The sequence below is a fragment of the Peromyscus californicus genome, unplaced genomic scaffold, assembly GCF_007827085.1.
Source record: "Peromyscus californicus insignis strain IS unplaced genomic scaffold, ASM782708v3 Scaffold_10__1_contigs__length_136768540, whole genome shotgun sequence".
NCBI classification, from domain to species: Eukaryota; Metazoa; Chordata; class Mammalia; order Rodentia; family Cricetidae; genus Peromyscus; species Peromyscus californicus.
In genome coordinates this window covers 91,159,096-91,186,679 of record NW_026294391.1, presented here as the reverse complement: position 1 = coordinate 91,186,679, position 27,584 = coordinate 91,159,096, and the positions used below count along the sequence as shown (strand labels likewise).

The 27,584-nt window shown below is 36.7% G+C and overlaps 1 protein-coding gene across 2 annotated transcripts in view; it reads right to left on the bottom strand.

Moving 5' to 3' along the window:
- Col4a5 (collagen type IV alpha 5 chain) overlaps nucleotides 1–27,584 on the bottom strand; it is a 200,462-nt gene that overhangs the window by 98,808 nt on the left and 74,070 nt on the right. For both annotated transcript variants that reach the window (XM_052737125.1, XM_052737134.1), the window contains exons 4-18: nucleotides 25,137–25,181; nucleotides 19,658–19,702; nucleotides 19,513–19,575; nucleotides 17,080–17,133; nucleotides 16,732–16,758; nucleotides 14,425–14,505; nucleotides 13,056–13,118; nucleotides 9,687–9,722; nucleotides 9,556–9,597; nucleotides 9,301–9,393; nucleotides 7,854–7,907; nucleotides 7,702–7,758; nucleotides 6,899–6,943; nucleotides 3,185–3,238; nucleotides 2,042–2,083 (exon numbers count right to left, since the gene is read on the bottom strand). In XM_052737125.1, coding sequence (XP_052593085.1) covers nucleotides 2,042–2,083; nucleotides 3,185–3,238; nucleotides 6,899–6,943; nucleotides 7,702–7,758; nucleotides 7,854–7,907; nucleotides 9,301–9,393; nucleotides 9,556–9,597; nucleotides 9,687–9,722; nucleotides 13,056–13,118; nucleotides 14,425–14,505; nucleotides 16,732–16,758; nucleotides 17,080–17,133; nucleotides 19,513–19,575; nucleotides 19,658–19,702; nucleotides 25,137–25,181 — 801 coding nt within the window. The remainder of the gene's footprint in view (nucleotides 1–2,041; nucleotides 2,084–3,184; nucleotides 3,239–6,898; nucleotides 6,944–7,701; nucleotides 7,759–7,853; nucleotides 7,908–9,300; nucleotides 9,394–9,555; nucleotides 9,598–9,686; nucleotides 9,723–13,055; nucleotides 13,119–14,424; nucleotides 14,506–16,731; nucleotides 16,759–17,079; nucleotides 17,134–19,512; nucleotides 19,576–19,657; nucleotides 19,703–25,136; nucleotides 25,182–27,584) is intronic.

The following is a 27,584-nucleotide window of genomic DNA, read 5'->3' as shown; positions in this document are numbered from 1 at the left end:
AAAAGCTAGAAGTATTTTTTGTTGCCTCTTCTATATAACTAACAATTAATTCCAGTCACCTAAAGCCTGGCAATTCTTTAAAAAAATTCCTCTAATTTTCTTTGCTCTATCCTCTTGCCACAATTACTCTCCTGATCTCACACTGGAACTTTGCCTTTAAGTTTATTCCCTTGAATTCAAGCTTATTTACATTACACACTTTCCTCAAATCAATTTTTCTATGTAAACCACTTGTCTTAAGGACATTACTTGCTGACTTCTTACTGTACATGATGCTGATTGTAATCCTCAATTCAGTCAAACTACTTTCAGTATCACTCTTACCTATTTCTTTGCCTGTTATTTCTTGCAATGAATGCTCATCACTCTGGCCTGTCTGATTATAACCATTTCACATACAGAATGTGCACATTTTTCTTTTGTTTCGTTTTTTGAGACAGGCTTTTTCTCTGGGTAGTCCTGGCTGTCCTGAAACTCACTCTGTAGACCAGGTTGGCCTCAAACTCAGAGATCTGCCTGCCTCTGCTTCCCTAGTGCTGGGATTAATGGTGTGCACCACCACTGCCCAATGTGCACATTTTTATCAGTGCCTTTACATATGTCTTTCCAAACATCTGCAGTGCCTTCCCCAAGCTTTTCATATGTCAACTCATGTATCACTCTTCCTTGAAAGCATTCTCTTTCAGGAAGATTGCATTTATATAGCTCAATCAATTGACCATGCCCATCTTCTAGATCGTCTCATGATTTACTTGTATTCTACAGAATTTCACAAAAGAGGAATTTTCAATTTGTCATACAAATCAATACCTACTAGCAAATTGTGATATTTCACCTTACCTTGAATGGATGTAAAAAGTACTAATGAACAAAAGACTAAAAGTTTTAAAATATGGAAAGAGGTAATAGTCTCAAAGGGAAAGTGTGCTGTACTCTCCTGATTTTATTTTCTCATTTTCTAAAAAGATTATTTTCTGGAGAACTGAAATTATGATTTTAAAATGAAAGTGACTAAAAATGATCTAATATTTATTATTATTATTATTATTTTGGTTTGTTGAGACAGGGTTTCTCTGTGTAGCTTTGCGCCTTTCCTGGAACTCGCTTTGTAAACCAGGCTGGCCTCGAACTCACAGAGATCCGCCTGGCTCTGCCTCCCGAGTGCTGGGATTAAAGGTGTGCGCCACCACCGCCTGGCGATCTAATATTTATTAAGTATGGCCTCCTTAGGTCTGGTAGTGTTCTAAGTATTACTATGTGAGACATATTAGCTAAAAAGAACTAAAATGTCAGGGTGTATAGACTAAGTTCAACAGCACTCACTGCTAGAGAATTACCAAAACCTCACCCAAAAACATTGGTTGAACCTCAACAGGTATTTTAATCTTGATACACTTGGAAATGTACATGACTTAAATTCTACAATGAATTTAAATATGATGAGAAATTCATAACGTCACCTCCCCTATATTATTTTTTCATATAACAATTTCTTGGTATCTAGATCCCCCAGAAATCACACACTCAGGAAGGAGAGAGGTGCGAATCAGACAATTACAAATTGAGAAAAACTATTAGGACTAAATCTGTTTGCCCCGAGCACTGCAGGGGAAACCACCAATCCCGGCTTCCCCCAGAAGTCTTCTTCTGGACCCTTTGTAAGCGGCAGTTGCGCCACCTGCTGGTTGATCAAGTGAGTTCCAGGACAGGCGCAAAGCTACACAGAGAAACCCTGTCTCGGGGGGGGGGGAAAAAAAAAAAAAAAAAAAAAAAAAAAAGAAAGGGGTGGGCACTCATGATGCACAACAAGGATGTATAATTTTGGACCTTAACTATGAAAAAGTAATACATAGGCAGAACCCTATGAGGCTGGCACTATTGGTTTTTCAAAAGCTATAATGGCTGCTAAGCCAATAGAAGAAGTTGGTAATGATTTGGATTTTTATGTTCTGTGAGGAAAGGTAGGTAGTATATAACTTGTGTGCAAAAATGATGAGGCAATACTAAATTTGGGAAATGAAGACTTAAGAGAAAAACTTACGAGTCCAGGAGGTCCAGGTGGGCCAATATCACCCTTTTGGCCCTGTTCAATGCAAATAAGAATGACATGAAAACACTAATTTCCTCAAGAAACAATTGAATTTCATAAAGACTCAGAAGTCATTAATAAAGTAATCAAATGCAAAGTACAACATGAGTTAATGAAATACTTGTCTAAGCCTACAAAGACCTTGATGTCTTGGATTTACTGGCTACATAATCTTGACCAAAATCAATTAACTTCTCTGGCTTATTTAAAAGCCAAAGATATTGGACAGACTTCTATCAGCAACATTCTTTGTCATGAAGGGAGAAGACAATATTCAATTGTTATTCTATTGGCCAACAGTCAAGAATAGACTTCTCTCTCATACTTCCAGCTCTAGGGACATTAGTCTGCATCATGAGTTATTAATTGAAAAACAACCCCATTTTAAGTATTGCGTGTTTCCCTTTATTCCAATTATGTCTTTTAGGCTAAAGTGAAACTTGGATCTAGTTTACAGAGAAGCCATCAGTAAAATATGTAACTTCAGGATATTTCAAGTTTGCTTTAATTTTTTTTTCAGTTTGGTTTTGATACAAAGCAGTTAGAGAACAGAGGGCATGGAGGACTGAATATTTTGTGATGTGCTAAAAATAGGGAAAACTATGTGTTTCATACATGCTTTCTGAGTCACTTTTAAAACAGGTAACTAAATAAATGACCTCAATCAGGATGCATCAGACCAATGGGAAAACTACAAAAAATTAGCCACAGATTTACAAACAATAATTGCATACAGAATGGAAAATGTTTAGAGGAGACATTCTAATTTTACAGCTCTAAGCTTTTGAGTAAGAGAACCACTGAATTAGTGTCCAATCCTCTTTTTAAAAGTCTTCCTGACACGTGCTTGCAGCAAAGGCACTGACATTATAATGGAAATGCAGTCCCATGTATTTCCCTACATACCCTGTGATTTAGGGCAATGCAAGAAAATCTAGAGGACAGTGAATAAAAGGGAAAAATGGATAAAGAAGGCATGCATGATTATGAACACTAACTAATTATGATGTTTTCATTTATAATTCAGTATCAACAGGGGAACAGTTTATGGTACTACGAATAAAACCAGACACATCAAAATGCAGAAATGCTTACCTTTTCACCATGTCTTCCTGGTTCACCAGGGTAACCAGGATCACCAGGCAAACCCTTTAAAACAGGGGATAGGGTGAAATTAGTAAACTTGGCAAAGTGAAAAGATGCCAAATAATCATGTCCTCCATAGAAGTAGTGAGAATACCAACTAAATCAGTTCATCAATAGAATAGAAGATACAGTCTGTACAACTATAGTTACCTGATTTTCTACAAAGATGCCAAGAAAAACACATTAGAAAAAAAAGTATCTTCAATGAATGGTACTGAAAAGCCTGGATATCAACATTCAGAAGAGTGAAACTCGATTCCTATCTCTCACGTTGTACAAAACCCAACTCCAAATGGATCAATGACTCCTACATAAGACTTAACACCCTAAAACTGCTAAAAACAAACAAAAAATGCTTCAACATATAGGTATAGGCAATGACTTTCTGAATAGGATTCCAGTAGCACAGAAAATAAGACCAAAAACTGATGTGGTTTGAATGAGAAAGTCCCTCAATAAGCTTTGGCATTTGACTACTTGGTGTCTAGTTTGTGGAGGTCTAGATGTGGCCTTACTGGAGGAAGTATGGCACTGGGGGCAGGCTCTGAGGATTCAAACCCTGGTACCCTTCCTAGTGTTCTCTCTGCTTCCCACTTGTAGTTCCAGAAGTGAGCTCTCAGTTTGCTGTTTCAACTGCCCTGCCTGCTGCTTCTCTGCCATGATAGACCATTATTCCTCTGGAACCTAAGTCCAAACAAACCCTTCCTTCTGTAAGTTGCCTTGGTCATGCTCTTTTGGCACAGCAGTAGAAAAGTATCTAAGACAATCGACAAATGAGATTTTGTGAAATTAAAAAGCAAAGGAAATTCATTCAACTGAAGAGGTAGTCCACAAAACGGAATAAAATCTTTGCCTACTATACATAGTCTGACTGAGGACTGTTGTCAAGAATACACAAAGAACTCAAAATGCTAAATACTAAGAAAACAAACAACCCAATTTAAAAATGGGTTGCAGAATTAAAGAGAAAGTTCTCAAAAGAAAAAAAAATGTACAGGAGCTGGAGAGAATGGCTCAGTAGTTAAGAGCACCTTTTGCTCTCACAGAAGACCTGTTGTTAGTTCCTAGCACCCACATGGTGGCTCACAACCATCTAGAACTCCTTTTGAACTCCTCAGCCACCAGACATGTACATGATGCACATACATACATGCAAGCAAAACACATATAAATAAATAAACAAATAAATATAAAACAAAAGAAAATAAAACATACAAATGGCAAGGAAACAATATATTGGTCAATATCCTTAGTGATTGGGGAATTTCAGATTAAAACGACTTTAACATTCAATCTCAGCCCAGTTGAAATGACTGCCATCATGAATATCAGTAACTTGACAAATGCTGATGCAGATGTTGGGAAAGGAGAACACATTGTTGGTGGGAATGTAAACTAGTATAGCAACTTTGGAAATCAGTCTGGGATTTCTCAAAACACTGAAAACTAGCATAAGACTCAGCTATATCACACCAAGGCATAAGAGACTTTGTCTTACTACAGACATACTTGCATACCCATGTTCATTGCTGTTCTACTCAGAATACTTAGAAAATGGAAGCAGCCTAGATTCCCAAAAACTGATGAATGTAAAGAAAAATGGAATCATAAAATTTGTATGTGGTGATATTTGTATGTTAATAAATAAAGTTTGCCTGGAGATCAGAGGAAACAGCAAGCTGTTTTAAGTAAACACAAAAGTCAGTGGTAGCACACGCCCTTAATCTGATCACTTGGCAGGCAGGGTCTCTGTGTGTTCAAGGTCACACTAGGGAACAGAGCCAAGCGTGGTGACACACGCCTTTAATCCCAATACCAACCATAGAGACCTGGAGGTCTGTACAGACAGGCAGTAACAAGGAAGTGAGGTAGCTAGGCTAAGAGCCAATGAGAGGGCAGAACAGCAAGGCAATAAAAGCCTGAGTAGACAGGAAGTCATGGCATTTTGGAAGCTACAGAGCTGGTAAGGTGATTGGTGACTCTCACTATTTCCCAATCTCTAAGGCTTTCACCACTATATTTGACTCCGTGTTCTTTATTTAATAAGACTGCTTAGAACTTCATCTACATTTGTAGGTAAATGTACGGAATTGAAAAAAGTAATTATTCTAAGTGAGATAACCCAGGCTCCAAACTACAAATGCCATATGTTCTCTCATATGAGGATCAATTCTTTATTATGGTATGTCTCATGTACAGTACCTGTGCAAACCAGGAAACAGGGAAAGAAATGGGGGTGCAGAGAGGTTACCTTAAAGGATGGGGGATGATAATAGACCATAAGGAAAAAGACAGTAGAGAGAGGGGGCTAACGTGTGCAAAGGCTTAGGCAGGGATAGAGGGGCAAGATTGGGGAAATGAAGGTGTGGGTGGGGGAAGGCTTGACAAAGATAAAGGGATATAAAGAAAACATTTGGAAAGCAAAATATTTCCATTTGTGTGATAGCAGCTTGACTTATTGTGGGATGTAACCAATTACCCTCTGAATGGATTCAAAACCCATTCAACGTGAGGCAGGTGGGAAGAGGGGAATGCAATGCCTGGTAGTATAAGCCTGGCTAACAACCCAAGTCTGAAGAGGAAGCAGGTCCATGTAGTGAATGTGTTTCTATGGTTAACTTCCTTACATATCAGCAAATGCCTCCTACATACCTCTGCCTATACCCATAGACACAAGCGGTCCCCAGCCTTAATCAGAGAAGCCTCTCCTAACAATGAACAGTGGCGAACACAGACACTCATAGCAGCTAAAGATACAGAATATAAGTGACAGGTGTAGGCCCAGTCACAAAGAAGTCACTTATACCACCCCCTCTAAGGCTCAGGGAACATTGTGGATGAGGAGGCAGGAAGTATGTAAGAGCCCAAGGATAGGGTGAAGGGCTACTAAATGCCATCCTCGAGACTTAATTCCACTACTGTAATCATTAACTCACTTCAGCTGTAGCTGCCTGCACTTCGACCACACAAGACCAGCCCAGACACAACAATCAGTTAGAAAAAGAGGAGGGACTCATGGGGTCCTATCCTCTGCCTCTAAACTATTGACTTTTAATAGATTCTTCAGGAGGAGGAATCTTTAGTCTTTAGCTATGTGCCCTCCTCTGCTGAGCCCATCAGGCTCCAATGGAGAGCTCCAAACTCAGCCTTACCAAGGCCTCGATTAATCTTTCTGGGCCACAAAACAAAATGAATAGACACGAACATGAGAAAGAGATTTGTGTGGAGGTATGTGGGAGGTGAGAGTGGTCAGTATGCAAGATGTACATATATGGAATGGTAAATAATCATCATCATCATCATAATGATATGTGATGTGACCAGCCCATCTCTGCTCCTGCCTCCATGCCTTCCCTGAATGCTGCATGTCTTCCCTACCATGGTGGACTGTATCCTTCTGTAGAAGCTTTTTTTATGTCATTACAGCAACTGGAAAAGAATCTAAGATGATAAAGCATACCTCATTACATCTGCCTTAAAACTGGAGATATTTCATATTTATATTCAAAATAGTGATGATAATTTCCATTCATTTAAGGTATTTCCAAACTCCATACTGTGTTCCCCCTGCTTTTTTTTTTACCACCACCTACAAATAGTGCAAACATTACCAAAGGTTTATTTTTGTTGTTGTTGTTAAAGAAAAGGACCATAGCTACTCACTGGGATTCCCGGTTGGCCAGTCTCTCCGTCTTTGCCTGGTTTACCCTGTAGGACACAAAGCAATAGCAGAGCAAGAACAGCAATTTGTTAGTTAGGAAGTAGGAAGTTAAGGACTATAGCAATCATTAGTCCTGCCTTGAACTATATAAACAGACTTTTTAAATGACAGTTATTATAATAAGTTATACCTGTAGTGATATTTTCAGGCAACGAAATTAGGATTTAAAAAGAAAGAAATATTCCCACATGTGTGTTGTGGAAATTTAACTATATAAAGATGTGTTACATTTGTTTATGCTGCGTTTGTTTAACAATGTAAGGATGTGTGTTTAATTATGTAAAGATGTGTTGCATTTGTTTCGTCTTGCCTGCCTAAGGCACCTGATTGCTCTAATAAAAAGCTGATTGGCCAAACACTAGGCAGGAGAAGGATAGGCAGGGCTGGCAGGCAAAGAGAATAAATAGGAGAGAGAGACTAAGGAGAAGAGAATGAGGGAGAAAGAGAGGGAACTGCTCGGGGCCAGAAGCCAGGCAGCCACCAGCCAGACATGAGAAGCAGTGAGAGTAAGATATGCAGAAGAAAAGAAAGGTAAAAAGCCCCAAGTCAAAACGTAGATGAAGAGAAACAGGTGAAGTTATAAGAGCTAGCAAGGAACAAGCCTAAGCTGAGGCTGAGCATTCATAACTACTAATACGTCTCCATGTCATGATTTGGGAGCTGTTGGTGGCTGAAAAGAGAAAGCCTGGTACACGTGTGTATATTTAGAATTTTGACAAACACGACTAATGGTCACAACACTTACTCTTTTGCCTGGCTCTCCTGGCTCACCTTTTTCACCTTTCACACCACCAGGAGGACCCTGCACATAAACAGTAGTTTCATGTTGGTTCATGAGATATTGTATATCAATACCAGTTCATATTGAAAGATTCTAAAGCATTTTAGAATACTTACTGGAGGACCACGTATTCCTGGAGGTCCTGGAGGGCCTCTATCACCAGGAACTCCCTATGCAGGTATAGGGGGAATTAAAGCACATTAATACCAGAATATGCATTCTCACTATAACTACTAGAACTCAGTAGAGTTCTAACTACTGGACATGTTTAATAATGTGAAATTTAGGTTCATCAGATATAAACAGGGAGCAGAATGTTTTTCACTCAAAGCTGAAATCTGTTAGGGAACATAATATAGAACTCTTTCTTCACTTCAGTTAATATCCAGTATCAATATGAGCTAAATAACAAGATATGTCATAAGAATTCTTTTCATTCATGTAAAGTATTTTACAAAAAGCAAGAGAAAAGAATATAAAACTAGAAGATTTGGGAGCTATAAAACAATGTATCTTTTCACAGATAATTAAGTGGTTTAATACATATTGATAGTAGATTTTAAAAACTTTTTTATTTTCAATATTCTTATTATCATTTAAGTGAATTAAAATGCATATAATCTTGTCTGTTTAAAGGTAGGTCAGTATATGCTAAAAGAACATTTGATCTTCTTTCATAGCCTCAGAGAAATCAAGTATCATATAATGACAATCTACCTTAGCAGGACCTGATCTTAGCCATGAATATAAATCAAGGAGCAAAAACAGGAACAACCCAAATGGTCATCAGCTGATGAATAGGTAAGTAAAGGATTTACTATATTCACACAATGGAGTATTATTTAGCCATAAAAAGGATAAACTAGTGCTGCATGCTAAAAAGTAATTGCACATGCAAACATTAAGTCATATAAAAACAACCGGCAAAGAAGGCCTGATTCTGTTTTTATGAAACACCAACAATAGACAATCTACAGGGTAAAGAAATAGAAAATGGAAAGTTAGGGGAGAATATGAAACGAAAACTACTATGCATGAGTTTTCACACAGAGGTGATGAGAATTTTCTAAGAGTACATTGTGGAAATAGTTTGACTACCCTGTGAATACTAAAGAATTATATATTTTAAGGATTAATCATTCGGCATAGATGATATCCTGATAAATCTATTTTTAAAAATTTAATTATTCAAAGTCCTTGTTATTGAAAGAATATGCACATTTAAGAGTACATGTCTATATATAGTTCATTTTAACATAAAAAAGTTTTTTAATTTTTCATAATTTTAAAAAATTTGATTAAAGGAATTATAATTGACAAAATTGCACATATTATGAATGCATGATGGGGGCAGAGGGGAGGGAAGGGGAGGGAGTGGAAGGAGAGGAGGGAGGGGAAACTGTGGTCAGGATGTAAAATAAATGAAAAAAAATTGATTAATAAAAAAAATGCACAATGTGATATCTCAGTGTACGTACACACTGTGAAAGGATTACCACAAGCATGCTAATTAACACATCTACAACAAAAATCTTCATCAAATTCCCCTCCGTGGGGGCTTACCTGATCTCCTTTCTGAAATTCTATATCAATTGGTCTTTTCTGTTCACTGATCTGTCCAGGTGGACCAGGTGGGCCCTGAAGACCTTGCTCACCCTATTTACATAGCAAAAAATACATTGATATTTAGCAGTCTACTATGAGTAATAACATAGATAAACTGTGTCCATTGTAAAAACCAGGGGAAAGAAAAAGACAGTACAAGTGAGTGTGAATGGAGAAACATGGAGGCTGAATAACCTCTTTTTCTTTACTCACTTTTTCACCTTTGGGTCCCTGGAAATTCAAGCCCATGTTCCCCTGAAGAGAAAGTTTCAGTTTAAATTCTCATTAACAATAAGAAAAACTAATCTACACAAAATAAATGATGTAACAAGAAAGAACATTACCTTTGGTCCTGGTGGTCCTGGTGGGCCAGGAGGGCCCTTAGAAGACACAGAAATGAGAAAAAAAACCATTATATTAAGATGTTTCTTTCAAATTATTTGGTTTCATAAAATGTGACAACTGAAAGGGCCCTTCAAACTATTTTTAAGACTGGGGATATAGCTCAGTGGTAAAGCAACTGCGTACTAGAGTGGGGTGCCACAAAAAATCCTATTTTTCCTCTTCATTGTATGATTGTATCCGAAACACACAGTTAAGTGAATGAAACAATCTAGACAAATGTAGACACCTCTGGTGACGGATAGGAATCAACAGCAGTAGAAAGTTAGGATTGATATGAGAAAGGGATAGGCAGCACAAGTACCAAAACCAGATAACTGAATGAACACGATTTTTGTTTTTGTTTTGTTTTGTTTTGTTTTTGTTTTTCACTATTATGTGCTGTGGGATGTTCTGTATGGCAAATGTGTTGCTGATTGGTCAATAAATAAAACACTGACTGGCCATTGGCTAGGCAGGAAGTGTAGGCAGGACAAGGAGGAGAATAAAGCTGGGAAGTGGAAGGCTGAGTCAGAGAGACACTGCCAGCCGCCACGATGACAAACAGCATGTAAAGATGCCGGTAAGCCACGAGCCATGTGGCAAGGTATAGATTAATGGAAATGGATTAATTTAAGCTGTAAGAACATTTAGCAAGAAGCCTGCCACGGCCATACAGTTTGTAACCAATATAAGTCTCTGGGTTTACTTGGTTGGGTCTGAGCGGCTGTGGGACTGGCAGGCGAGAGAGATTTGTCCTGACTAGGCCAGGCAGGAAAACTCTACTATAATTATGTGTACAGTGTCCGCACGTAACCCTGCAGGCCAGAAGAGGGCGCCAGATCTCATTACAGATGGTTGTGAGCCATCATGTGGTTGCTGGGAATTGAACTCAGGACCTCTAGAAGAACAGCCAGTGCCTCTTAACCTCTGAGCCATCTCTCCAGCCCTGGAACAGTTGTTTTTATCAGAATTATGGGTAACAAAGTATCTAAAACAATGAAGTTCATTTTTAGGAAGCACATGCTCTTTTCTTTCTTTCTTTTTCTTTCTTTCTTTCTTTCTTTCTTTCTTTCTTTCTTTCTTTCTTTCTTTCTTTCTTTCCTTTCTTTCGCCCTCCCTCCTACCTTCCTTCCCTCCCTCCCTCCCTCCTTCCCTCCCTCCCTTCCTTTCTTTCTTTTTCTTTCTTAATTTTTTCTTTTTTGTTTGTTTTCGAGACAGGATTTCTCTGTGTAACAGCCCTGGCTGTCCTGGAACTCACTTTGTAGACCAGGCTGGTCGAAATCACAGAGATATGCCTGCCTTTGCCTCCCGAGTACTGGGATTAAAGGCATGCACCATTGCGCCAGGCCACGTACTCATTTTTAAACCAGCTTTGTTGTATGCAGTTGTGTTTGTGTTTTTGAAAATGTCTCAAGGCATGAAAAAATTAAATAGATATTTCTTGGTTACCCTCCATAACTATATAGTAAGACCCAATTATTGAAGACACCTCATACTTTTGCTGTAGTACACAGAGAAACCAATCTCAAATACACCAGGAAACTTTCTCCCTGCTGGCCAGATTTCATAGTGCCAGAAGGTGCTATATAAAATGCTGGGAGAGAAAACACATCAATGTGCAATAGTGGCATGACTGTTTTGGGTAACTAGTCATTTTCTGATTGAATTTGAGGCCTGTTCCACAGGAAAAAATGCCATACCTCAAACTGTAACCCTGGTCAAAAGCCCATGGCTGGGGCAGGCTTAGGCCCAATGGTAGAACCTGCTGTTGTTATTTTGCTAAATGGTCATACCCATAGATCTGGATTGTCTTTAACCTTGATTAGAAAAGCTCCTTTTTTGTATTAGGGAGTAAGTAGTCAATGGGAGACATACGTAACTAGTCAAAGTCCAGAGAATAAGAGACTGAGTGCTCAGCCCTAAACTGGACATCTGTATCAACACCCTCTCCCAAGGTTCAGGGAACATTGAGGAAGAGAAAGTAAAAGACTGTAAGATCTGGAGGATGAGAAGGAGAGCTGTGAAATGCTGTCTTCTAGACATGGCATGACTATTGCACTCTTGAACTCCAGAGACTGGGGTTACCTATACAAGACCGTCACAAGATCATGCCAGCAAAAACTTAGTATACATAGGGTAGATGACCTCCAGGCCCCACCTCTCCTTGAGGAGCTCTCATCAGTTGATGGTTGTTAGAGAAGGGAGAAATCATCCTTTCTTGAGGATGTGGACACTGATAGGCTTCCCATGCTCGGGTGGATGGCTTCACATCCATGTACTTAAAGGGTTACTTTTTAAAAACATGAAGTTGGGAGGGAAACTGTTGTCAGAAATATGGGGAGCGTTATAGGGGAGATATGGGGGATAAACATGTGATCATACTTCATTGTGTACATGTATGAAATTCTCAAGAATAAAGAACATTTTCAAAGGAAAAGTTAAATAGGCATTTCTTTGCCTATGTGTGATACTTTTAATATCAGCATTCTCTATGTATTTACATATCATACCTCATTGTCATTTATAAGACGTTGCTTCCTCTGTTGAATAAGGGACTTTTGAAGGACTATACACAAGTGTGGAGTTAATCAGTTAAGTAGTTTACAAGGGTTAAAGAAATTCAGGGTTTGATACCAGACCCAGACAACACCAATATTGTAACAGCAGACCTATGAAGAGGTGCCATAGCCCAGAGTCCCCTGCACTGCAGGATGTTTATAATTAAAACAAACTGAAAGGGAGGGTGTGTATTTAAGCCTTTCCCAAAGAGATACAATAGGTTCTTCTGGAATTAAGCACACATTATTTCCTCTACTTAAGAGTAAGAACTGATTGTCACAAACAAAAATGCATTATCCATACAGGTATAATCAAAATTGTCACTTAAATACATAGTCTATGGGATACAGAATGGCATGTGAAAAATTACTTTGACAAGAATCCAATTTTGTTGCCTTTTTTAAAAAAAAGGATAACAGCAAAGATCTAACTTCAATCATAACTAGGATGAAATCTACTACAATAGGATTTATTATCTTTAATTTTTTCTGCACGGGAAAGATCAGGGCCTCATATGTGCTAAACAAGCATTCCACCATTGAACTTCCTTGTCACGTATTGACTTTTATGTGTGTCATTTTTTTTTACCTGTATGAAAACATACAGGCTTTGCTTATTTAGGACATACTCTTCACCATAACAGAGTCACCATTAAATAACAAGATTAAAGGCATGAATATTAAAATTAAGTTAACTTTCAAGTAATACAATCTGTAATCATGTTTTTGAGTCAGAAAGCAAAGGAGGAAAATACAATTACAGAAACTTACCATTAAACCTGGTGGTCCAGGAGGACCACTTGGCCCTGATATGCCCTTGGGACCAGGTGGACCCTGTTATAAAGGGAGTAAAGAAAATGATGAAAAACAAAATTCCATAAACTTAACCATTTATCTTATAAAGAAATAAATGTATGCAACTTAAAGTATTTTCATAAGTCTATACCCCTGCAATATTATCAGAACTTAAAAGTTATACAAATAGAAGGGTTAAGTAGCTTATAAAGTAACTCAATAAAAGATATTGGATATAGCTTTCAGAAAGATTATGTTCTAAATGATAGCTAAAAACATACGATAAATACATAATGAAAATCTATAAAAATAAACTACAACCAAACAATATGAATGAATCTTAACAAGCCAAAGAGAGAAGCATTATAGAAAATTATATGAGTATCATATATTATAAAGGAAAACTAATATAGTTTAGGGAATAAAGCTGCTTTAGAATCAACAGTTTATTCAGGCCACTAGTTATATATTGAGAGAATCCAAAAGGATGTGGTTGCCAGATAAAATCATATTGATTCAAAATTATTTGTGATGTTTTAGTTCTTAAGTGTTCTGTAAGGTTTTGGAGTCTCATAGGTGTTCCTTTTGCTTTGTATCAGCATAGATTCTGGATATACTGTTATATTTTTATCTTAAATATTTATAATTAATTCCATGAGCTATCAAGGGCAAGATTGAACAAACTTAAGAGAGTAATGTCAAGTAAAGAATGAAAAGAGAAAACAAGAAAAAATATCCCAAACATTGTATCTTGGCAATCAAATAGCAAAATCTTCTGATTTGTATTTTTGGTAAAGGGACTGATTCTTATAAATAGACTTTCTCCTTTATAAATACTCAAAAACTTTTGTTGATTTTCTGTATATTTTCTATAAACTAACACAATCTTTTTTGTAAGATTACACTTGATGTTTACCATACATAAATTATATTCCTTCAGCCTTCAAAGTATGTATGCTCAGATGTCATGCATAATTGATACTATTACAAATGGCATTTTGGATATCTTAAAAGAGAGATCAATGATTTTGGTTTGTAAAAAAAAAAAGCACAATTATAGTGGACTCTACTGCTACCTATAGCACAAGAAGAATGTAGGAAGTTATTTTTGATGCCACGTACACAAATATCTATGGACACCGGATATAAAGGTAAACGAATGCAAATAGAGCTTGTTAAAAGCCCCCCTATCTCGTGTTGTGTTTTTTAACTTTAGAATACATTCATGCCTTGAAAACTTCAAATGATAATTTGTATAACTAAAACAGTGAGTCCTGAAGGTTCAGGACTTGCATGATCCTCTGATTTAATCATGTAGTGAAGAAGAAAATCCCTATATGCTTACTTGTATTCCAGGAGGACCTGGGTATCCTTGATTACCCTTTGGTCCTGGCAGTGATGACATGATTATACTACCTGGTTCCCCCTAAAAGAAAGCAACAATAGAAGTTATAATCATTACTATACATGAAAATCATCAAGAGCATAAATAGTAACCTGAGAGTTCATTTTAGTACATAAATACAGTGAAAGATTAAGTATACCAATAACATGAACAAATTTACCTCTGAAAAGTAAATTAAGAAGTGTCCTTAGTATACTGAAGTACAGTAGATTTATTAGGAGTTTGTGATACTTTTAGCTATCCATTAATTAAAAATATGTATTAGATATAAAGTATTTGTGGAGAATTGTGTTAGGCTCTGGGCACTTAGTAATAAAAAAGTAGAGCTTCTTTTCTCATGAGGCTAACAACATAATACAGAAACATAAACCACAGTAAGTAAAGAAGATAGTAGTATTTTCTGTCACAGTCTCTAAAGTAAACCAAAATGGCATAGTGATTGATAAATAATGCAAAGAGTTAGCTAGATAGTAAAATAAGAGTAACATGTGCAAAGAACATGTAGGTCTCAACCTTAAGGATAAGTGTAATTTGCCACAAGTAGCTGAATGCTGGACTGGTTCAGTGGTAGAGTGCTTATCTACCATGCATGAAATCTGTTATAAAAAATAATAATAATTTTAAATTCTCAAATGAGCTAAATTCAGACCAGTGGTACTAGTGATCCAGGAAAAAAAGATGCCCTAATGTAAGGTCGTCGCTACTACAATAACCAGCATGACAAGATATACCCATGGGTACAGTAATGGCATTACTGTTATTCAACTGATCTCTGATTAGTTTTACTCCACAGTAGGAAACTCATACCTGGTAGTGTATGTCTGGCCAAGAGCCCATTGCTGGGATGCTCATAGGCACCAATGAATATGCCTAGTACTAAAATTTTGTTAAATGGACATAGTACCAAACCGCCCTCTAAATTCATATCTTATCAATTCAACCCTTAGATTTCATGACAGAAGTTTCTTTGTGTGTGGAGAATGATTAATGCAAAAACTCACAACTGATCAAAGTGTAGAGAATAAGTGTTAATGGAATGCTCAATCATAATGGGGAAATTTGTATCACACTCCTCATCCCAAGATTTAGGGAACTTCATGGAAAAGGGGTCACAAAAATTGCAAGTGCCTGAGGTTAAGGACTAAGGCAAAACAGTGTTTAGGGCATAATGGAATTCCTAGTAGCTGTGGTTGCCTGTACAAGACCTGCACAAGATTAAGCCAGTCAACATTGCAGCATGGAGGGAGGTGGGTCTCATGAGGCCCCTCCCCCTATCTGAGAAGTTATTGATAGCAGATGGCATCTGGGGGAGGGAGAATCAATTATCTTTAAGGGTATGGCTCCTGGCAGGGCCATGATGCTTCAGTGGATGGACCTACACTCATGAGAATATGGACAGCACAACTTGAACTCAGTGGGCTATGGGGGAAAAAGGGGGGGGGTCATGGAGTATAAGAAGGTGGGAGTGGACCTGGAAGAGTGAGGGCTGAATAAAAACAAAACACATTGAATATAAATTTTCAAGAATTAATAAAACCACAATTTAAAAGTCATGTAAAAGTCATGCAATCTATACTGACACAAGCTTTATATATATGGCAATTCAATGGATTGGGCAGGATTATTTGAGGGTTAAATTCTGACATGCTAATCTGAGCACCTGGGAGATATTTGAGCAGAGATTTTAAGGAAATTGTTCAACACATACATCTTGAACTCCAAAAGAAAAACACAAAAAAACTAATTTGAAATTATAAATATAGATGGTCAGTAACTACATAATCATCAATACTGTGGACATTATTAATGTCACCAGGCATAGAGGAGAAGGAAGAGTCAGGCCAGGTTCTTGATGACTGCTGGACAGAATAGAATGAGCCTGTACTAAAGAATGCAGGACTGTCAGATGTCAAAAGAAACAAAAACTGTGAAACTAGAGGGTTACAGACGCCAGAGATAAAGAATACTCATCTAGAGAGAGCCAACAGTCAATCCTATCAAAGAACAAGAAGATAAAGTCTGAAGGTGTCAGAAAAGAAATATTTGAGCACCAACACATACATTTCCAAGAATGTCAGTATAGAAAATTGCACAGTATACTGCTTAAAGAGCGTTTCTCCATGTGTAGCTGCATAACTTCTATATGTACTCATTTTGAGGCAGAAGTTGTAGTTCCTATCCCACTGCAGCTGCAGACTTTCTACATATTTTATTCAAACTGTTTATCTTCTCAGCATGAGTGCTTACCTTCATACCTGGGATCCCAGGAGGTCCCTATTGTTAAAAAGAAAGAAGGGAGTTTGATACAAATTGGGCAGGGGTAAACAAAAGAACACATGCTATACAAAAGGAAAACAATCTGAATAAACTTCTATGGGGTCGCTCCATAATATTTTATGTTATAAGTAACATTTATATTAACTAGCATAGAATCCACGGTTTTATTCAGCAAGAAGTCCTTTTAGCCATTTCTTTTAAAAAACACTTTAGTTTGCTACTTTAAATATGTGACTTTGTTCCATATGAACAAACTTTGTATTCACACGTTTTCTGTTAATTCCTGAGTTCATTTTAATTCTGAATTTTAAAACTTACTGGGGGACCTTGTAAACCAGGAAACCCGGGACTGCCTGGAAATCCACGTTCTCCCTAGAAGGAGTTAAAAAGAAAGCGTATAGAGAAATACGAAACAGTAAATAACTGTATGAACAATGACTTTCTTTAAAAGCTATATGAAACATACCAGATTACCAAAAATTCATTAGCATCAACCTACATAACAATTCAACCTACCAAGATACTTTTAGCCCTACTCATCTACTCCAACCGAAGCTAGAGGGAAAACTACCACAGTCATTTGCTTTTGAAAAATCTATTTTGAGACCATCACACTACAGATTTCCAATGACTGTCACATTTAATGGTTAATGATTTGCCCCAATTTCCTGACTATGTGTATACCTTCTTATTTCGAACTTACCTTTCATTTTTCCTTTATTGTAAAGTATTTCAAATTATTTTTGTAAAACGAAAAGATAGCAAGGAAGAAGGCTATTAATAGCACCAAGAAGACAGTAACAACAGTTCTAGCAATTGCAAGCCATTATATTTTTTAGGTACCCAATTTCTCTCATTCACTGTTGTAAAGTAGCAATATAGACATTTGGTTTAGATACCAGTTAAAATAGAGGTAAAAGAACACCAACGCAAATTCTTTTCAAATACCTATGTATGCTATAGCAATTCTAGGAAAAAACCTGTCAGAAGGTTTAAAATGGTAAAATTGCTACACCTCTGAGTTTTTGAGTTATTGTCAACTGGCCTTCTCTGCATCATCTTTTATACATGGAAAATGTAGGTTCAAAGAGAGAGGAAGCGGCCGCATCTCAAGTTTAGAAGACATTAAGGAAAAAATAACCCATATATTGTGGATGCAACATTAGGATTCATATTCTACATACCTAGTGAGAAATGTAAGACAATTCTAATCTGGCAGTGCGCAATAAAATCATTAATCATTTAATTTGAATAAAACTTATTACATAAATAAATTACATAAATTAATTGTTGGATGTAGGAAAAGACTACTTTTAATCATACAATATATTATACCTGCATGTGCATTTGGCCTCCCTATTTAAAACTTTGAGTACTGGTCTTCTTGTTGCATAAGCCATGCTGAACATTCTCTCTCTCTCTCTCTCTCTCTCTCTCTCTCTCTCTCTCTCTCTCTCCCTTTAAAAAAAAAGACCAAAGAAACAAACAAACCAAAACATATCTATGTCACCAGAATAGGAAAAAGAAAGTGGTTTACTTTCTCATGAAATTTGTTTATTGGCCTGAGCTAGAATGAAGGACACAAATCTCTCAATCTGGACATTTGCCTTACAAATAAATCTATACATTAAAAAATTATAATTGTTGTGGAAAGCATGTGCACATTTAGTCCTAGAACTTTGGGAGGTAGAGGCAGGTGGATTTTTGTGAGTTTGAGGCTACTCAAGGCTACACAGTGAGACTCTATCTCAAGAAAAAAAAAATTACTATTGGCAAGAGTTACAGAGACCTGGGAAATACTTGGGTTGAAAAGTATTGTGTTGATTTTATGTGTTTTAAAAATTCTCAGAAAACATGTTCATTGTAATGCAAAAAAGTTACAGTACACATTCTAATGTAAAAATTTGGCATATGTCATTAATAAAAAAGATATAGGGTAGATGTAATTTTATAGAATATTATGCAGAAAATAGAAAATGCGAAAAAGATAAATATAAAGTAATAGTACATTTACATAAAAGAAAGAGGCTACAATATATCATTTTACAAGAAGAGCAAATTTTGCTCATTTTTCTCATTATCCATTGCTCTACATTAATGTCAATTTTTTTACTCAAAACAAGAAAAGTGACATTACCTAAAGTTTTTTTTGCAAATTGTTAAGTGCATCATTTTTGCTTATGAAACACTTGTAGTTTTCACAGTAACACTTAAGTAAGTTAAAAAAAATAAAGCATGAATCAGTGAAATAGTTTGGTAGGTAAAGGAAGGTGCCTGCTGCCAAAGTACAGACAATCTGAATTTGATATCTATATCCTACATGGTGGAAGGAAATAATCGACCCCCATAAGTTGTCCTCTGACTTCCACATGTGTTCCATGGCATATGTGAACCCCTTTCTCCACTATAGAAATAACATACAATAAAATTTTTTAAACTTAAAGTATTCAAAATTTAAATAGTACCTATTTGTAAGGCAAAATTAATAAAAGACATTACTCATAACAACTTCTATAGTATGTGAAATGCATATATCCTAATTCACTTTTAATATTCATACTACTTTCCATAAAGATTTGCAAGTAACCTCTAATGCAATACATTATCCCTACTAGTTAGATAGGCTCAAATAAACTACTGCTATCTAATATACTGAAAATGTTGACTTAGAAACAAAGCCACTCTATCTCTTTTCAGACTAAGTCTATTATGATCAACATACTGTCCACAATTAAGTTCAATAAACCTCACCTTGGTTCCATTGCATCCAGGGATACCTTGAGGTCCTGGAGCTCCATCCTGGCCTGGCATTCCCTTTGAAAAGGCATATAACACACTTATGGCATTTCTTAGATGACTTTTTAGAGGACTTTACAATAATCAAAATCATACTCACAGGAAGACCTGGTGTCCCTGGGAATCCAGGAAGCCCAGGAGGACCCTGTAACAATAAAGAAATCCCTTGATTACTTTAATGACGAGGCTGTTGCAAAATGTGCCTCACTGTCACCAACCAATATTGGTTTGGTAACTGTAGAAAAGCTCTTTCATGGAGATGGTTTTCTTATTAAATTTTTAATTTAGTTTACATATCAACCACAGTTTCCCCTCCCTCTTCTCCCCCCTTTCCTCCCCCCATGTCTTTTATACCTCCCCTCTCCAATCCACTCCTCAGAAAGGGTAAGGCCTCCCATGGCAGGGCCGAGCTCCTCCCCCAACATCAAGGTTGATTGAGGCATCCCACCATAGGGAATCAGTTCCAAAAAGCTGACTCATGAACCAGGGACATATCCTGGCCCCACTACCAGGGGCCCCACAAAGAGACCAAGCTACACAACTGTCACCCACATACATATAGATGTTTTTAAAATTCATTTTACAGAAAACTAGAGACTCCTGTTTGCACGTACATTCTTCGTTACAGTTAGTAGCTGCAAGAAAAGCAGTAGATGAAATGTCTGTTTTAACATACAAAATTCTTTCAGGTTTGTGAGTAATGAATTTACTAGGAGATGAGAGGGTAATGTCCTCCCGCTGAGGATATTAATGTAACTAACCCCAAATCTCTTTCAGTTAAATTTCCCTTTCAGGACAGGCAAAAAACAACTTGTCAACTATTTTTGTTGGTGAGGATATAGGGAAAATAGTACTCTCACCTGTGCTGTGAATGTGGACTCAAATGTCATGGTAGGAATTTGGAAATAGCTACCAAAATTGACACGGACATACCCTTTAACCTAACAACTTACTTAAATGTATCTAACCCAGAGGTACACTACAAACTAGAAAAGACAATATGATATTTAAGGTTTGTGACTGCAGCACTATTATAGCAAGGTTTGGAAAAAAGAGCAGAAGATGTTTCTGAAATATTGTATGCCAGGAAGCAAGAAAGTCTCAGCAATCAATTACTTCTGTAAAAAGATAGTGGGCAGGAATAAAACTTGAAAAGGCTCCTACCAGGTCAAGGATGGCATAAAATGGGTTTCAATAGAATAATATACATGGTGGTATGTTGTGGAAAATATTAGTTGAAGATGTGTTACATTTGTTTATACTGTGGAATATTTGTTTAATGATGCAAAGATGTATTGCATTCCTTTATGTTGCATTTGTTTAACTCTGTGAAGCTGTGTTACTGTGCCTGTCTAAAGCACCTGATTTGTCTAATAAGGAGTTGAATGGCCAATAGCAAGGCAGGAAAAAAGACAGAAGGGGCTGGCAGGTAGAGACAATAAATAGAAAGAGAAAAAAAGAAAAAATTGAGGAACAAGAAAAGGAGAGGGAGATCAAGGAGTGAGAAAAGAAGGGGCCAGCCACCCAGCTACACATTCAGACACTGAATAAGAAGGAAAGAAAAGATAAACAGAAATAGAGAAAGGTGAAAGCCCGAGGCAAAAGGTAGACAAGATAATTAAAGAAAAGCTAGCTAGAAATAAGCCAAGCTAAGGCTTGGCATTTATAAGAAAGAATAAGCCTCTGTGTGTGACTTATTTGGGAGCTGGGTGGTGGGGCCCGCAAAGATCCAAAAGAGTAAAGAGTAAAAACAACAGATAACAGTGGTACACACCTTTAATCCCAGCACTGTGTGAGTTTAAGTCCAGCCAGGTCTACCTAGTATGACCTTATCTCAAAACAAGCAATAACTACAATCAACTGAAACATTAAATTACATGTATTTGTAATGAAAAAATCCTCAAAAATTCTTCCTTGATCACTACTTCAAGTAGTTGTCATAGCAGTTCATTCATATATTTAAATTCCAGCTAAAATGGTGGCCTGAGAAAATGTGGACTGAATTAAAAATAATCTATAAGTTGTTAATATAAGACAAGAATATAGTTGTTAATAAATACTGAACATATGAAGTTTTCATTGGTAAAGTGAAAGATGTGAGAGATTTATTTTAAAATATTTGCAAAAATAGTGGTTGTTTAGAGGCAGTAAAATGTCAATGTTCAATTGTTTTGAAAGTAAAAACAAGCATAAGGAAGTTTAATCTATTGTGTACTCTCTGCATTCATCTAAACTTAATTTTTTTTCACTTTTAAACTTTGCATATCAAGAACAGTCTGGGCTGGGTGGTGGTGGCTCACACCTTTAATCCCAGCACTTGGGAAGCAGAGGTAGGCAGATGGATTTTTGTGAGTTCCAGGCAAACCACAAAATCTACAAATTGAGTTCCAGGACAGCCAGGGCTACACAGAGAAGCCCTGTCTTGAAAACACAAAACAAATAAACATCATCAGCAACAAAAGAGTAGTCTATAAGCTGAGACCTAAAAATACAGGCTATCATATCAAGCACTTCTAAAGTTGTACTTCAGAAATAGAAACAAGGTCTTACTGAACACCCCCCAAGATATCTAGAAATAGCCATTAATGAAATGACCAATTCTTTTTAGTTTCCACAGTATTTAGCATATGGTAACTATAAATGGTTATTGTGAGATATAGTGCTATTATTATAAAGAGTTTCAACGGTATATGATACCATTTTACTACAAAAATCAGTTATACCTGACAAACTAAAGGTTTCAACTTTCTTATTTTTTTTCCAGTACTGTATCTACACAAGTCATAAATACTGTATAAGGCAACCTACATGGATTTTTCATTTTGGCTTTAGTTTTGAAATTTATTGAGACAGATTCCCAACTCTGTACCAAATGCTGGTGTGGAACTCATGACAATCTTCTTGTCTCAGCATTCCAACTGCTAATATTACAAGTATGATGTACCAAGTTGGGATACCACATGCTGCTAAAATTATATAGCAACTATAATGTTTTTAAAGATTTGTGCACAATTTACTTATCTAAGCATTTGAATATCAAAGAATTACAATATTTGGGGGGGGTAAAAATAATCCATACATAAGCATGCTATGTAACCATCCATGCATTTAATAATCAAAGAAGAGATACTATCATATAAACAGAAGTTTGGAGCGAAAAGAGATCTTGGAGATACACTCTTTACCTTTAGCATGTGAAGAAACTAAAGTTCAGAGAAGATAGATCTTGTCTTTGGGAAAACTATCACCCTCTAATTCTTCTTATTCTTCTTCTTATTGATTTTTCGAGACAGTTTCTCTGTGTAGCCCTGGCTGTCTCATTATGTAGATCAGTCTGGTCTTGAACTCACAGATCTGCCTGGCTTTGCCTCCCAAGTGCTGGAATTAAAGGCATGTGCCACCATGCTGGGGGCCTCAGTATTCTCTAATTCTAAAACCAGCCATATGCATACCAGCTGTGAAGACTAGTTGGCTTAGCTGTCAACTTGACAGATTCTAGAATCACCTGGGAGATGGTATATCCGTGGGGGATTATCTTGATTACATCAAGATAATGTATATGGGAAGACTTATTGTAAATGTGGGCAAGACCATTCCTTAAGCAGGGGATCCTGAACTGGATAAAATGGAGAAAGTAAGCTGCACATTAATATGGATGTGTTCACCATGTTCTGCATCTGATTGTGAAAGTGATGTGACCAGCTGCTGAAAACTCTTGCTGCTTTGACTTCCCCATCATGATGGGTAGCTTGAACTCCTGAACTGTAAACCAGAATAAACCCCTTCTCCCTTAAGTTACCTTTATCAGGGAATTTTACCACAGCAACAGGAAAAGAATTAAGACAGAATTTAGTAACAACAGTTGAGACCATTGTTGTGATAAAACTGCCCATGTAGTTCATAGGCCATTGGAACTGGTTTTCAGGAATGTGGAAGAGTTGAAACGTTCAGTTAGAAAAGTCCCTAAATGCTAAAAGCAGAGCTGGGAGGAATGTGTAAAGTAGGGGCTGGTCATTGAGATGTCAGAGTGAACAGGGACTCAACAACTGGACTAGAGGCTATTAATGTGATATTTTGGCCAACAATCTGGCTTCATTCTGCTCAAGTCCTGAAAACTTGATTGAAGGTAAATTTAAAGATAATGAGTTAACTTCTTTGGCAGAGGACATTTCAATGCAGGAGAGAATTCAGGCTGGTACTGATAACATAGCTATAATTGTTAAAGAGATCAGCACTAATGAAGAGGGAACCTCCTACATTGCATTGGAACAAAAGAAAAGGTGTCCTGAAAGCAAAATCCCAGCCATCAGAGGCTCCATCAAGAGCTAGCAGCAGAACTTGGCAGTGTAGTTCATACTGTACAAGGCTTAGAGGCATGAAAGATACAAGATTAAGCGGGTCACTGAGACTTGCTCTAACGTTTTAAAAAGAATCTAAAGCCAGAGGATTTATGGTGTTGTTGATGCCCCTGGAAAGAATCCCTAAGAGGCCAATATGTGAACTTGCAAAGACAAACTTGCAGTTCAAACACCAAGATAGTGGAGATGACAGGAACAAGAGACGGCTTCCAAGGAAAGCTGTGGGTGTAGAATAAAGCCAGCCAAGAAAAGACTCTATGTGTGCTGCATGTGGCAGAACTGAAGGTGTGTGGGGCTGCTTATGTGTTTTGGACTCCAGTTAATTAAATTATAAGCCCCAGATGCTGGACGTGGAGTTTCAGGATTTGATATTTGTTCTATTGGATTTTGTTTTACATTGACCTGATTATTTGTGGCTGTGTCACAATTCTTCTATTTTATAACAGGGATATTTACTCTGTGCCAATATTATGTTGGAAGTATATATTTTGTTTTTTATTTTATAGAAGCTCATAGCTAAGAGACTTAGGACTATGGGGACTTGAAATGTTAGATTGAATGTGTTTTACATTATATCATTCTCATGAGCCTATGAGAAAAAGGCATGGAAAGTTACAGCTTAAAAGCCATGTGTTTAGGTGTCAAGCTGAGAAGTATAGTTGTAATATTTTATTTTAGTTGTCAACTTGACAGACTCTAGAATTACCATGGAAACACTACTCTGGACATGCCCGTGAAGATTATTTTGATTATATTAATTGTATGAGAAGATCCATTTTAATTGTGGTCAGGATCACTGGTAGGGGGATCCTAGATTAGAAAGTGAGCTGAGCACAGTATGTTGGTTGATCTTGACTTCCCCACAAGGGTGGATACTACCTTTCAATTGTGACTCAGGAAAAAATGTGCTAATGTGAATGAGGAAAATCTCACAGGGCCCCACTCTTATACAAAGAAATACAGATAATTAACTACTCTGGAGAGAGGGAGACTTAATAATCCCCATGAATGAGCCTCTTAATTGATTATCCAGTAACAACTGGTCAGCCTTGAAATGGTATACATAAAAGCAACACTAAATGGACTTAGATTGTTGTGTTTAATGTATGTATATGTGTATTGCAACAATAACTAGTATTTTTCTTGTTGTCTCCTATCATTTCACTTGTTTTTATCTGTTGACATCAAGGAAGAATTTACCATATACTGAATATTGCTTACTCTGATTCCTTTTGGTCCTGGTGGCCCTGGAATTCCATCATCACCCTGAAAAACACAGTATGTTTAGTTCTTTTGTCCTTCAAATCAGTCATCAAATAACTAATTTCCTATTATAGCAGTCTTAAATTTTTGTAAAAATATCTGCAAGTTAGTGTTAAATTCTTATGCCCAAAGAAGATTTATTATTAAGACTAAAGACATTGGTAAATTATATGAACAATATCAAGAAAAGCCATTATTTTACTGGAGAGAGTGCTGACATGAAGAAGAAACTTCCCATGCATAAAGTTATACAAGAGGTACACAAGAAAATGAAGATAAGACAGCAATACAGCTATTTTTGAAATCGTTTGTGCATAAAAAAAGAAAAAAGAAAAGCTCAAAATCTTGACGGTTTCTATGGCATATTTAAACTTCAGTTGTATGTGCTGCTCTTGAATTTCTGCTTTTATCTTGCCATTTATTTCAAAAAGCACCTTCTACTGGCAGAACTTAACCACCATAAACTCTCCCTTTCAGCTTCTGCTCTCTACTCCTTGCAAATTCTACCTACTCATTTCTAGTCACGCCTGTATCACTGAAATGTTTAAATCTTATCTCAGTGAAGTTTCCATTAAGTATTTTCTTTTAAATTTTGAATAAAGAAAAACTAATACCGTTTGATGTAAAGTAGTAATTCTCAACTGTACATAAAACTAATATTGAAAAGTCAACAGTTTTATTATAGTAACAATTTGGGAGACTTAATAGAAGAAAATACTCCACCTATAAATGGCAAAACAAAATACTTTGCAGTGAATAATGCACAAGATTTACAATAGGAATAGTTTAAAACAGTTGTGAAGTTCACAAAGAAATAGTAAAATAATAAAAAAAGCAATTCTATGTTCTTAAATAAAGGAATTCATCATTTAAAAAGTAAATCACAATTTGGTTAGAAATTTTATGAAATAGAACTAGACAGTAGTTCTAAAGTTTATATGAAAACCCCCAGCACTATCTCTGAGAAAAACGGTGAGAGAAGTGAGTGGACCCTACTACCTACCAGTCAGATAGAAAAGTGGCGCATAGGCTTCAATCATTCCAAGAGTTTGAGTCTTTTTTTTTTTTAATAAACTGAATACTGGGAAGACCATCAGAAAGGAAGTTCATATGAATTTGGCATACAGAAGCCACTCCTTATCCAAGGGGGATAACTTTTTAGACCCCACATAGGTACCTGAAATTGTGGCCAGTACCCAAACTTATGTATGCTGTATATTTTCCTACATGCACACAGACACAACAAAATACATAGACATTGTAGGAACTTAACAATGACTAAGAATAATATGGAACAAGTATACCAATATACTGTAATGAGTTCTTTAAAACCAATGAACCATTAATTTTAAGAACTTTTCCGTTAATTATTTTCAGACAGTGGCTGGCACATAATTGAAACCATGGGAAATGAAACTACAAATAAAGGATGACTCCTATGTAATGACTATGGCATTGGAAATGAGTGGAGAAAAAGATAAAGGTGGATTTTACATCACAAACCACATACCAGAATAGATTCCACACAGGTAAAAAATAAATTGACATACTGAAAGAAAACTTTTGAGAATTAATGTATAACCTTAAAGGGTACAAGATTTGATCTGCTGAAAATCCATATGATTTAAGAAAAGGGTCTCCCATCCAAGTACTACACAGCCTTGGTGCAGTGAGAAGGGGCTTGGACCTGCCTAGGCTCAGTGTGCTGGGCTCTGCTGACTCCCCATGGGAAACCTTGATTTGGGGGATGTGGGGACATGGGGTGGCTTGGGAGAGAGGGCTGGTGGGTGAGAGGAGGTAGGATCTGTGGGTGGTATGTAGAGTGAGTAGAAAATTTCTTAATAAAAAAATGAAAAAAAAGAAAAGGGTCTTTGAAAAACAGACTTAGAATTGCATATACTTTCATGTACATACCCAGCAAAACAAAGGACAAGTGGGAAAATGATGCAATTCACAGTATGTACACGGAAATCATCTTACTAACCAACAGGTCAGCAAAGTATGAAAATCCCAAAACTCCACCAGAAAAAGGGCAAATGATATGAAAATACAGGTCATAGAAAAGACTAATGACACTTGGATCTGTGAGAAGCCTATTCTTACTCATAAAAATAGAAATGCAAATTGAAAGCACACTGAAAGATCACTCTTCTACCATAATGACAAATAGAAAAGTTTCATAGGAATAGTGATGAAGCTGTATGGAAATATATTTTTGTTTTTGTTGCTGAAACAAAGGTAAATTATATGTGTTTGAGAAGCGGTAATCTGGTAATATCTGTAAAAAAAATCACATGTGCATACATATGCGTGTGTTTGTGTGTGTGTGTGTGTGTGTGTGTCCGTCCAGTGATCCAGAAATTCATTTCTCAAAATTTATCTTACACATTCATGCTTATTGATGCA